Source organism: Mus musculus, chromosome 6, assembly GCF_000001635.26.
Source record: "Mus musculus strain C57BL/6J chromosome 6, GRCm38.p6 C57BL/6J".
In the NCBI taxonomy this organism is placed as follows: Eukaryota; Metazoa; Chordata; class Mammalia; order Rodentia; family Muridae; genus Mus; species Mus musculus.
The window spans coordinates 87,671,513-87,684,233 of record NC_000072.6 but is presented as its reverse complement, the minus strand read 5'-3'; the positions used below and the strand labels follow the sequence as shown (position 1 = coordinate 87,684,233).

The 12,721-nt window shown below is 47.8% G+C and overlaps 2 protein-coding genes and 1 non-coding gene across 7 annotated transcripts in view; 2 read left to right on the top strand and 1 right to left on the bottom strand.

Moving 5' to 3' along the window:
* The window catches only part of 1810020O05Rik (Riken cDNA 1810020O05 gene), a 47,158-nt gene extending 38,514 nt beyond the window's left edge, over positions 1 to 8,644 (top strand). Inside the window, exons 12-15 of one of the 2 annotated variants that reach the window (NR_045482.2) lie at positions 2,966 to 3,130; positions 3,963 to 4,083; positions 4,251 to 4,407; positions 8,338 to 8,644. Coding sequence is in view for 1 of the 2 variants with exons in the window: in NM_001384219.1 (NP_001371148.1) it covers positions 2,966 to 3,130; positions 3,963 to 4,169; positions 4,251 to 4,407; positions 8,338 to 8,570 (762 nt within the window). In the remaining variant the exon portion in view is untranslated. Of the gene's footprint in view, positions 1 to 2,965; positions 3,131 to 3,962; positions 4,170 to 4,250; positions 4,408 to 8,337 lie in introns of both variants that reach the window. The other variant, NM_001384219.1, reaches the window with a different exon arrangement.
* E230015B07Rik lies at positions 3,072 to 11,864 on the bottom strand. Its single transcript, XR_003956325.1, has 4 exons — positions 11,668 to 11,864; positions 8,320 to 9,557; positions 3,999 to 5,315; positions 3,072 to 3,339 (listed from the first exon to the last, which is right to left on the bottom strand). It is a non-coding gene; the product is annotated as an RIKEN cDNA E230015B07 gene (transcript).
* Positions 11,865 to 11,996: 132 nt separating this feature from the next.
* The window catches only part of Aplf (aprataxin and PNKP like factor), a 43,813-nt gene continuing 43,088 nt past the window's right edge, over positions 11,997 to 12,721 (top strand). The window contains exon 1 of one of the 4 annotated variants that reach the window (XM_006506656.4): positions 11,997 to 12,107. Coding sequence is in view for 3 of the 4 variants with exons in the window: in NM_001170489.1 (NP_001163960.1) it covers positions 12,279 to 12,374 (96 nt within the window). In the remaining variant the exon portion in view is untranslated. Of the gene's footprint in view, positions 12,375 to 12,721 lie in introns of all 4 variants that reach the window. The other 3 variants (NM_024251.4, NM_001170489.1, NM_001372332.1) reach the window with 3 other exon arrangements.

Here is a 12,721-nt window from a genome sequence, read left to right as displayed (position 1 = left end):
CCAGTGACAGATCAAAGAAAGGAGTTTGTAAGTCTAACTTTGGACCAGGGAGTTTGTTGGAGTTTCCTACAGGGCAGGGGTGACTGCTGCATTATTGACAGATCCACCCAAGCATGGGTGAGGACTCACAAAAGGCTGCATTCCTGCAGCTCCCTGCTTGCGGGCCACATGGCCAGCCAGCTTTTCCTCCCCACAGCTCCTGCTGTTTAAATAACCTGGGTCCTTTGAATATACAAGATTTCTGACCTTGTTAAGTTTCTCTTCCTTCATTAGGGGATGCTTCAATTCTGAGGAGGTGGCTGCAACCCAGTCTTTGTTCTCTTCAATTTCACTTGAAATTGGGGTGAAATGGGGTGAAATTTCTATGATCTTTCTGACATACATTATTTCTTCAAGACTTCTCCCCTCCATTGGAAACTGTGCTGTTTGGGTGTTGCTATTTCTTCTTCTTCTTCTTGTTCTTCTTCTTCTTCTTCTTGTTCTTGTTCTTCTTCTTCTTCTTCTTCTTCTTCTTCTTCTTCTTCTTCTTCTTCTTCTTCTTCTTGTTAGATATTTTCTTCATTTACATTTCAAATGCTATCCCAAAAATTCCCTATACCCTCCCCCCTGCCCTCCCTGCTCCCTTACCCACCCACTCCCACTTCTTGGCCCTGGAGTTCCCCTGTACTGGGGCATATAAAGTTTGCAAGACCAAAGGGCCTCTCTTTCCACTGATGGCTGACTAGGCCATCTTCTGATACATATGCAGCTGGAGACACGAGCTCTGGGGGTTACTGGTTAGTTCATATTGTTGTTCCACCTATAGGGTTGCAGACCTCTTCAGCTCCTTGGGTACTTGCTACTTCTGTCTCCCCTCTCTCTATCCAGCTCTTACACATATTCCTTGTATCCAGGCTGCCTGCTAGGAATACACCACAGGCTGAGTTTCCAGTCCATCTATTCAGAAGCTTTGTTATGCCTGCAATGAATTTCATACACTTGATATAATTTCAAATATTTACATACCCAGTATTTTTCTTTATATTTGTTGTTGTTTCATATACTTTTGGTATCTTGCTTCTTTTAATATTTTTTTTCTTGTATCTACCATAAACCTAAGCCATGCCTCCCAATTTTCACTTCCAGACTGGTTGATCAGTGCAGGTCTTTTTCTCTTACTTCACGTGTTTCTCAGGCTACTTTGGCTGTGACTCAGATTCTTCTCACGAGTCTCAGCGAAGACCTGGTACCCAGAGCACTTGTTAGCCACTACTTGATTTCTTTCACCAGGTGACTCCTTTGACCCAAGCTTTGACTTTAATGTAATGGAAATAGCATGGGAGGGGCATCTACCTACCAGGGCCATGACCCTCTGGCTCAGAGCTGGAAGAACATGGAATTGAGGGATACAGATTAAACCTTCTAAGGACAGGAGGTGTTATGGTTTGTATATTCTTGGACCAGAGAGTGGCACCATTTGGAGGTGTGGCCTTGTTGGAATAGGTGTGACCTGGTTGGAGTAGGTGTGTCATTGTGGGTATGGGCTTAAGACTCTCACCCCAGTTGCCTGGAAGTCAGTCTTCCACTAGCAGTCTTTGAATGAAGACGTAAAACTCTCAGCTCTGCCTGCGCCATGACAGCCTGGATGCTGCCATGCTCCTACCTTGATGATAATGGACTGAACCTCTGAACCTGTAAGCCAGCCCCAATTAAATGTTGTTTTTTATAAGACTCGTCTTGGTCATGGTGTCTGTTCACAGCAGTAAAACCCTAACTAAGACAGGAGGGAACATAGAAAAATAACAAAATGTTCTTACCTATGGTCCATATGGCCATGACTAGATCCAGTGACACCTTTTGCTAGTCTCCTTGCTGTGCACTGACCCTTGCCTGCCTTGGCTCTGCTGCTGAAAGCCACAGCAGCCACATCTAGCTTGCATGGGTGCTTTCCTTGTGTGTGAATAACAATTGTAACCCTTCTTCTGACTATATCGTGGTCTTCCTTGGGACTCTAGCCCAGCCACCGGCTTATGTTTAGGTAACCATTTGGACCTTAAATGCTTTTTGTTGAGCAGAAGGTAGTTATTGTTGCAAATTCAGGAGGCAAATGACAGGCAAGGAGAGAGTATGGATTGGCTTCTCTGAGCCGTGTTTCCCCTTTCTGGTCCCACCCATATTCTCCTGCCTTGTTTCCTGTTTCATCTTTCATTTCTTTTTAATCTCATGTCAGTCAATCTCATCTCTTTTTCTCTATTTCTTTTTCATTTTTTCTCCTGTTGCTCCTGGTCATTGAACCAGGTCCTTGCCAGACTAGGCAAGGGCTCTACCATGGATCTGCCATGCCCAGACCTTGTTTTTGTTTTAGTCAGGTTCTCTTTGTGTAGCTCAGCTGCCTTCAAACACATGATCCTCCTGCCTTGGCCTTTCAGGTGCTGGCTTTACTGGTGTATACACCATGTTCAAGTTATTTTATTTATAATTCCCCAGGAAACTCACAGGTTCACCATCCTTCAACTTATTTTCTCACCATCCTTTCTGGAGAGGGAATAGTTTTCATTTCCTTACCAGGTTTTCTGGAGAATCCTATTGTTCCTGATATACCCTGTGAAATACAGTACTAAAAGTCAGCTATGGCTGCCTTAGGACACAGGGTCCCCTATCTACATCATGAAAGGGCCTCATACTTCTGACCATTTGAACTGTAAGTTTTTTTTTAATAATTTCTACTAGGTGTATGCAGTAATAGAGGTTCAGTGTGTGGTGTAGTTAGTGTCCTTGGGAAGTCTCAAGATTTTATTCCCCCAAATTCCACTTTGGACAGTGACAAGTTGGACTAGTTGGCCTTTTGTCATGGCTGTGTGACTGTAAACTCCACTGGAACTGGAGGATTTTTGACCAGTTTCTGCACTTTGGCTCTGTGTCAGAGAACATTTACTGTACATGAGAAGGGTCTGGTATGGGTAACAACTTGTATCTATCTCTTCAGAAAAATATCACAGAAGCCTACCAGTTCACCAAGAAGTCTCAAAAGCCAATAAGGAAAGTCATTAGAATTGCCATTCCTGAGAACAAAACTGTCCACAACTACAGCGCCCAGACCATGAATTCCACAGAGCTTGCTAAGAAGCAGATGCTTAAAGAGATGGCCAAGGTGAGCGACCCGGCAGCTGGCTAACACACTGACTTACTCTTCTGTTGCTGTGAAGAGACACCATGACCAAGGCAACTCTGATAAGAAAGCATTTAATTGGGGGCTGAGGGTTAGTCGATAACCATCCTGGTGAGAAGCAGACAGGCATGGTGCTGGAGCAGAAGCTGAGAGCTTCACCTCCTGATCCCCAGGGCTGAGCAAATGAGCAACTGGAAGAGAGAAAGAGACACGGGCTGGCGCGTGCTTTTGAAATCTCCAAGTCCACCTCCCATTGGGACACCTCCTCCAACAAGGCCACATCTCCTAATTCTTCCCAAACAGTTCCACTCCCTGATGACTGAGCATTCAAATATATGAGCCTGGGGGAGGGGCATTTTCATTCAAACCATCATACATAAAGCTTTTCTTTCTCTGACCAAGGGTGGGTGAAGTCAACCACTTAGGGACAGTGGACAAAGGATCGGGTGAGAGGAGAAGAGTGTGCCTCTCCATGCTCTAGAGAGAACCAGAGGTGCCCAGCACATTCTCAGACACACATGGTTGAGAACAGTATAGAAGCCGTTCTTCTGGGGAAACACTGTGTTGCTATGGAGACATCTGTCAGCCATAAGAAAAACCATTTAGGGTTTTAGCACCCAATACACGTAGAAAACAGATTTCTCTGTCAAAGGAGACAATGATGTGACCCTCACAGGTCTGCCTGATTGAGTACAGAGTGTCAGGACTTTGTGTCTGTATGTCTCTAGATGTTTCTGATACCTGCTTGGTAGCTTGGTTGTTACTAAGCCCTATTTAATACTGTTCTCACAAGAAGTTGTCTCCTCACTTCTAGGAGCCAAGAAAGAGATTCACGTATTCACAGAATTACCTCTCAGCTATGGTGGATTTTCAGGACCCAAAGGAAGAGGAGAAGAAAGCCCAGAAGAAGTCCCGCCAGGCCTGGCTCACAGCCGGTGGGTTCCAAGTATGGGGTCTTCAGAGCAGCACTGGAAGCAGCCAGCAGGATCTTAAACTGCCACCCATCAGAGAGCTAAATGAGGTCTTCAGGGAGGAGCAGGGCCTCAAGTCGGGGGTGCTTCGGGATGTCCTTCCGTCTTACTCACTTGCTGCTCTTCTTTAGGAGTGGCAGGAAAACGCACTGTTTACTAATGTGCTGAAGCCTGTGTTGGATCGGGATAGGTGGAGCTGGAGCCAGCGCCACCTGGATTTTGACCTGTATAAGAAGCCACCACTCTACTTTAAGTTGCCTCGTCTTCCATCTCCAAAGCGTGCATCTGGTAAGATAACACCTCTGAGCTGAGCCTGGAGGAACTGCAGGCAGACAGAGCTCGGGTCCACTGGGCATCTTTAGCACTGTGTGCTGGGTTTGCATTTGTAGTCATCCTTTCTGGGTTAAGAAACCAGGATTCGGAATGGGTCTGGTAGATGTAGGGCTGAAACTCAGGATACCTGGGCTGTAGGTCTGTGTGTGGGGTGCTGATTGAATGCTTCTGGACAAATCTCTTTGGGCCCAATTTCTTGGCTATAAAATGGGAGATTAGAAGGTATATTAGTAGCTTGTGAAGTTTCAACACTGTGACATGGGACTGGCCTCTGGACCCCTGGCAAGCTCAGAGCAGAGACCTGGGAAGCTCACGAGGAACTTCTAACTACTTCATTCTAGTTCTAGATGCTGCTGGAATTACTAGAAAAAAGTGAATAGTATCAGAGGCATAGGTCTTGCTTAACCAGTCTCCCAAGTCCTTTTGTTGTCCTTTATACAGTCTGTTTATAGAGAACATATTTTTTCTTTCTCTAAAAGAAGCTGAAACTTTGTTCAGGGAGAGTATATACATTTATCTAGCGGTGAGGTTTGCCAGACCAAAAATATCAGAGAATGCCAGATTCAATAAACAAGAGGATCTCTCTTCTGGACTCCAGAGGGACCTGGCTACATTGGAATAGTTCCACGAAACCGGAAGCAGTGATAACTTGCCTGACAGGTGCTCTCTCCCTAAGTGTGGATGCTGCTCCTGACCTTCGGGGCAGGCCCTTGTGTTTCTGAGACTGGAGAGAACCTGTGTGCTGCTGCCCCCGTTCAGAGTCAGTGGTGCTGTAGACAAGGCTCTGGTGAATGAGCAGCACACAGCACAGAATGCCAGGCTCGCCACTGGATTCCACTGCTGGCCTTTCCAGCTGAACCTCCCTGTAAAGACAAGAAAGAAGTTCATGTGAGAGCTTACCCACTCCCATCAAGAAAAACAGAGGAGAACCGAACTAGAATCTAAGCCTCTGAAATCCAGATGGGTAAATGGACAGCCTGGTGTAACTGTCCTACAGACCAACACATGCCACAGGGCTGCTGAGAGCAGGGGTTAAAGGCTCTCCCAAGCTTCCCTCATGTATTTTTCCATTAGCCTCTCTTCACTGGTTCTTCAAAGGTATCTGTCCACTTGTACAAAGTTCCCCTTTGTTAATTTGTTAGTCCCCTAGCTGACTTACTAATCTCAGTAAAGTTAATTTCCAAGTCACAGCCCTAGCAGGATGCTTGGGCCAGCCCAGCTCTCATGATCCCAATCTCCCCTCTGTCTATCTCAAGAATCCAAGCTAAATAGAGAAAAAGAGTCGGATCTCCTTTGCTCCTGAGAGCCCTAAAACCAGGCAGAGGCTTGTCTGCCAGACATGTTGCATCAGGACCCTGAGTGTCCTGCACAGCAGCAGAAAATTGCCTGGAGAAGAGCAGCCTGCTATTACTGTCTTCTGCAACCAGCGAGGCCAATCATGAGAGAAATGAGAACTCTTATATGGGAACATGCCCACATGGCCACAGTTCAAGGTGGTGCCATTTCCCCCATGACTGGGAGGCAGCTCTGACGAGAACTCCTGCTGAGAGCGTTAGGGCTGTGGGAGGGCACTACTTCTTGGCTCTAGGACCTCATCTCACACAGTGAAAAAAAGGGGGCCTAGAGGCTATCAACAAAGGCTTCTCAGGGTCGTGCATGAAAAGCTGGTTTAGAGGGGGTCATAGGCTCAGGACCTGAAGACTGAAAGGGACTCAAATTATGATATGTTATACTCTTTTGTTGATAAGTGCTTCTGACACATTGTAAGTGCATTTTGGCTTTAGTTTCTACGAGTAATATGGACACAGCTTCATAGCTATCTCTGATTGTGTGAACTAGTAGAAATGGCTGCCAATGCTTCAATTCCCTATGAGCCTTAGTTTCCACTCTGGTACCGTCTAAAGAATTGGTGCAGCCTCACACAGCAGACAGCAGCAATTGCATGCTATATTTAGAATCTGTGGTCTCCATAGTTGCAGGGCCTCACCTCAAACCTATGTGGCTTCTTAAGGAAGGAGAAAGCCCTTCAGTACATGCAGGTGAGAGACAGTCTCCCTAATGACTCCAAGAGCTCCACTTTTTTTTTCTTTCTATTTTCAGTCAGGGTTTCAAGTAGCTTAGGCTGGCCTTGAACTCACTGTGTAGCTGGGGCTGACTTTGTACACATGGTCCTCATGCCCCTACCTCTTTTTTTTTATTTTCAAAGATTTATTTATTATTATATTTATTATAGGGCCTCATCTCACACAGTGAAAAAAGGGGGCCTAGAGACTATCAACAAAGGCTTCTCAGGGTCGTGCATGAAAAGCTGGTTTAGAGGGGGTCATAGGCCCAGGACCTGAAGACTGAAAGGGACTCAAATTATGATATGTTATACTCTTGTTGATAAGTTTATTATTATAGATAAATACACTGTAGTTGTCTTCAGACACACCAGAAGAGGGCGTCAGACCTCATTATGGGTGGTTGTGGGGCACCATGTGGTTACTGGGAATTGAACTCAGGACCTTTGGAAGAACAGTCAGTGCTCTTAACTGCTGAGCCATCTCTCCAGCCCACGCCTCTACCTTTTAAGTGCTGGGATTACAGGCATGAGCCACATGGCCCAGAACAGGGTACAGGGATCCCATCCTTCCTCAGAATGCTCTGTTTAGAGATAGACACAGGCTTATGTACACTTCTAAAAGACCAACTAGGACACTTTTTTTTTCTGCATGGAGAGAAGCGTGGGTGACATGTCTGTACAGTAATCTCATACACATGGGCTGAAGGAGGGTGGTTTTAACGATCCCACAAATTCCCATCCCAGGAAGCTGCCTCTAACTGAACTCTCCTCAAAGCTCTAAGAGCTTACAAAAGAAGAGAAGAAGGGGAGAAAGCCCTGATCAGCAATTGACTCCTGGAGGGAGAAGCCATTTTGCTATCGTCTGTGGCTTGTCAGAGTCCTGCAGGCCATGTTCTACCTTATCTGGATTGCAGAGTGTCAGTAGACCATGTGTGTCTCTTTCCTCAGTGGGGCCCAATGCCCTCTCCATTATTACTGGTGATAGGGCTGAGCAATATAGGCCACTAGGTCAAGCAGACCCCAGATACATGTTACAAGATATGGCCAGAAGCTATAGAGGGGGAAGAGCATTCCAGATAGAGAAAGGGACACAGGTCCCATATTCCCCAGGAGCAAGATCTGCAGCTGCTGCAGAAAACGGCAAATTCACACCAGCTGGAATCCAGGCATTAGTGATACAGGTCAAAGGCCCATATTCTACTCTAGTGACCTCCCCTGGGCAGACATCAGCAGGGCCTGCAGAGGGGGCTTCCATCTACAGAGATGAGCTTGAGCTGCCCCGCCTTGCTGTTGTGAGCACCACTGCTCTCTTGGCAGAAAACCCTGGGAACAGAGCTGAAATGGCCTCACAGACAGTGCCTGGCCTTGGGCCCTTTACCCCCTCCAGCATTACCTCAATTATGCTTGTCCAGCTGGTACACAGTGAAGAGATTCTGGGCATAGCCTTCCATGCAGAACACACTAGCCAATAGAAACAGCACAGCTGGGGTCAGAAAGGATGGCCATTGAGAGCTCTGAAGTGACCTCTGAATACTGGGCATGGTGGCTGGGGTCAGAACACCTGGCTCAAAAGGTACTTCATACCCTGACTAAGCTTCTGCTGCCTGGAGGAACAAGTGGCTTAAAATCTGGGAGACCATTTCCTTCTCTGTGAGGTAGATGCCTGTTGGCTGCTCTGGGATGCTACGTGAAGAGCGTGCTACCCAGTAGGTGTTAAGTGACTGCATTGCTTCCTGGACAGGGTGAGGAACATACAGGCAAGCCATGAGTAAGGGTGCTTGGTGCATGGGCTCATCACTCACCTGCCTGTCTTCTCTCAGGTAGGAGGCGAAAGGCAAACATTGGGTCTTCCGGACGGCGTTGGCGCAGTCGAGTTGCATCAAAGCCACTTAGTTCCCCTGAAAGTTCTTCTACGCACCCTCAAGACTTATTCTCTCTTAGTGACCATCATCTGGTACTAAAGACTCTGTCTCGCCTAACCTCTGCATCTCGTGGATCTTCACTGGGACTATACCACCCAAATCCCACCTTCCACAGCCGTTGGTTTCATTAAAATGTAGTATAAGGAAGGGGCCATTCTCAGTACCCATAACCCTGTTACAAATACACACTGGTTCCAAGAGCAAACTGTTCTGTGTGTCTGGCCTGTCTTGTTTTGTTTTTTAAATAGCGGGGCATGTGGGGTTCACCTGGTTATGATTCCAGTGCCCAGTGTGGATGGAGCAGCTGGCGGGTGATAGCGTGGCTTTCATCTCCTATAGGTGGATGAGAATGTTAGTCACTTTAACATCTGCTGTTTCTCACAGTGGTCTGGAGCAGATGCTCATTGTGAACCCCGGCTGCCGCCAATGGCCCTTTCAGAACTACACCTCTGCTGTCTCAGTCACACTTTGCCTTTCAGCATCTGGGACCCATGACGAACTCTCCCTCAGTGTTGTGGGAGTCTGGTGTCGGTTGGTCTGTCAATGCAACCCCAAGACCCAGAAATTTGTCTAAAACCCTAGGCCAGCACTTAGTGGGCTCAATGCTGCTTTTAGTAACAAGAGCTCCACAGAGCAGCTCCTGCATCTAACCCTAGCTGGGTGACTCCTCTTTATTTCAGGGAGCTTTTCTCTACCTGGAAATTTCCAGAAGGAGACTATTGAAACCCTCAACATGCAGGTTCTACAGGCCAGCTGCCCCAGCCCATGGTGATCAGTTTCTGTTCTAGATCTGGCCTCAAAGGTGGACAGTAGGCACAAAAGAATCATGTGGCTGCTGGGATGGTGGATGCTGCATCCCAGGCCAGCAGGGTGTTTTTATCTTCCAAAATTATCTTCCAAGAGCATCTTAACAGTTTGACCAAATTAATACATGTTCACTTCTAGCTTGCTCACACTGTCCTAACACGACAGACAACAATTACTCTTCCAACCATATCCTAATTGACCCACTTGACACAGCCAAGTAGGGTTTCCAGGTAGACAGGGCAGAGATGGAATCGGGCATTGAAGTGCTCATCCAACATCCCTGGAGAAGTCTAGAGGCTAGTTGTATCCCGCTGTAATAGAAATACGAGAAGGGAATGCAAATGTGAGGGGCTCATGTGCTGTGCCTACTCACCCCAAATTGAGGTGCACAAACACCAAGATTGCCTCTCCCCCCAAGTCTATGATCCAGCTTAGTAAGCCTTGAAGCCTCCAGGCAATGATTTCTTTGTTCCCTATGCCTCCTTTCAGCTCTCTGCAGGACGCTCACAGTGTTGTGAGTGAAGGACTGGCAGCATGGAGCTCTTGTGTTCGCCTATCTTGGGCATGTAGGCTCCTTCTGGATAGCACGGTTCCCTCAGATTATCAGAGAGCAGCAACCAGCCATATGGAATATATGGTGTGTGTATGTGTGTAGCCAGTGAGGCTTTCTGCTGGGGAAATAGTCTTGGGACAAACCTAGAGCACAGGGTTATCTATCATTCTAGACTAGCTGGGCAGCTCAACCCTCTCATTGACTGCTACAGACTCCATGACCACTGCTCAATGAGTCTACCTGGTTTCCAGTACCTGCCTCCAACAGAAGTGCCCAGGTCTTTCATGCTCAGAACCACCTATGGCTTCCAGAAGTCCTGTGTCAGCAGAGCTCTTCTCCAGGCTGCTTGCTTTCCTAACTGCCCCACCCAGCTTTTGAATCTCTGTTCTTACTCTGTTCTACTAAATGAGCCAGTCCACAAGCAGGACAGACTGACAAACATGGAAAAAGTTTCTTATTCCATATGGACCTAGTGCTAACCACTATATGCAGTCTGCCACTCACCAACTGCCCGCTGTGGTTATGGGAAAGGTTAAGGGTTAGGATCTGAGTCATGGACAGGACCTAGGATAAGAATGAGGGATTAGGGTTAGTGTCCTAGTTAGACTTTTTGTCAGTGTAACACAAGCCAGGGTCATCGAGGAAGAGGGAATTTCAATGGAGACAATAGGCAGGTCTTCGGGCTACTTTCTTGATTACTGATTGCTGTGGGATTGGCGTCACCCCTGGGCAACTGGTCATTGGTTGCATAAGAAAGCAGATTTAGCAAGCCTTGAGGAATAAGCCAGAAAGCAACATCTTTCACAGCCTCTGCATCGGTTCCTGCCTCCATGTTCCTGCCTGGAGTTCTTGGCCTGACTTCCCTTCTGCCCCCCAAGTTAATTTTGGTTTTCTGGTTCTGTATAGATTTCATTGGAGTTTTGATTAGGAAGAGGGACAAAGAGCTCCAAGGTCCCCAAGTTCATCTTCAGCCTCCTAAAGTAAGGCTAAGGTTTAAGTAGGGGGCCAGCATTTGAATATCTGAGCCATCTCCAGTTGCAAGGTGTGGCCCTGCCCATTACTGCTGAGGTTCTAGTGCTTCAGCAAGGCATTCTGACAAATTGACGGGACTGTGAAATCTCTCCGGGGGAAAGTCTCTCGTCTTGATGGGTCTGCCTTTTGACTTTTTAATCCAGCATGAGATTACTAAGGAAAATTCCAGTCTCTTAAGGCCCACTGTTCTGAGAGCCAAAATGAGGGTCACAGTGACTCTTTAGAATAACTCCATTTCCCCTAGGCTTGTGACAAGGTGGCCTCTTGGGGAAGAGAAGACCTTGTGCCTCCTGGAGGCATTAGGGGATAAGACTCCAACTCCATGACCTTCTGCAGAGTCCTGTAGTACAGGCTTTAATATGGAAGAGAAAGCCCTCCAGACACAGGCCTAGCTGAGGCTGTCCTCAGCCACAAGAAAGGAAAAGATCTTAAGAGAGCAGTGCCAAACTCTGGGCCAGGCTTCCTCCAAAGAGAAAGTTCCCTCTAGCTGGGAGCCCTGAGCTTAGCAACTGGCTTCTCCATAGAAAAGACCACCTTTCCCCTCCATCCCGTCCCTGTAGGTTTGCCCCCCACCCTCGGACCCTAGGTTTGCTTCCCCCAGTCCAGGCCTCCACCAAAGAGAAAGACAGGCCTGCTACAGATCCCAGCCAGAGAATATGCCTCTTTTATAGAGAAGGAAGATTCTCCGGCCCCGTGGGCCAAGTGTCTGAGCCAGGCCTTTGAAAATAGAAGCTCCACTGGCTGCAGATCCATCCCCAAATGAGTATGGGGCGCCTGCACAGGAAAGTTAATGACCCTCTTGAGGCTGAACCCTAAAAATCTAAGTCCAGACATACTTCTTGGAGTAGGGAAGACAGTCCTGCCACGGAGGCCTTATTCTAGCCGAAGCTGTCTCCTTATGGAAGAGAAGGGGAAGAAGCAGATACACACATCATACTCCATTGGGAAAAGAACATCCCCCTGTTGAAGTCACAGGGCCACGGGCCAGCACTGTGGTTCATTTAAAAACTCAGGCCAACCCTCTCCTAAGGCCTTGACGTCAGCACTACTCTAGCCCCACCCCTGCCCAAGCACGAATCAACCTAGGCGCAGAGATGCGCGTATTGCCTTCTGGGATTGGTAGTTTTTCCATGCAGTCTGTACTCCGGAAAGGAGCCGAAGGGAGGTGTCAGGAACTACAAGACCCAGCGTTCCATGAGTCCTGTGAGAGGAAGTGCTGGAAGATTGTGGGTGTGCGTTCCAGTTTTTAAGCTGTAGTTTGGCGGTCTGTTGACAGGTATTCCCTGCACGAATCACAGGCTCTCAAGGAGTGGGGATTCCGGAAAGGGAAGAAGCACACTCACCAGGAAAGGAGCCTCGGGTTTCACACCCCTTCGGGCCATGCCCAGCGTGCCTGAGGGAGGTGGCTACGAGGTATCTCCTGGCGAAGGAACCTTCTCTTACCGCCATGCCTTCGGACTTCTTTCTGCAGCCTCTGGACGGCGGTCCCCGCGTGCCCGTGGGGCCGGGGCAGACTGTGATAGGCCGCGGGCCGCTGCTGGGAGTAAGTGTGGGAGGTAGTGTGGGCGTGGGCAGCCAGAGCTTGCTCAGCCGAGGCTGTCTCTTGTCTCCTGAGCTTGGGAACTCCGCGTCTTGGCTCTGCTTGTCAAGATTTTATAGGTTTGGGGCAGTAGGTTTTCAAACAACGTTAGTCAAGTCCCAGACATTTCTTTTTGGTGCCTGTATGGTTCGAGTATGGACCGAGTTAACATCATTAGCCTATCCAGCTGGCAAACGAGGGCCAAATCCAAGTTGAGCTAAGTTCGGGTTGTAAGATGTAAAATGTAAACAGACCAACTAAACAAAACCGCTGCTAGTATTTAAAGACGTATAGTACTCTAAAGGTTAATG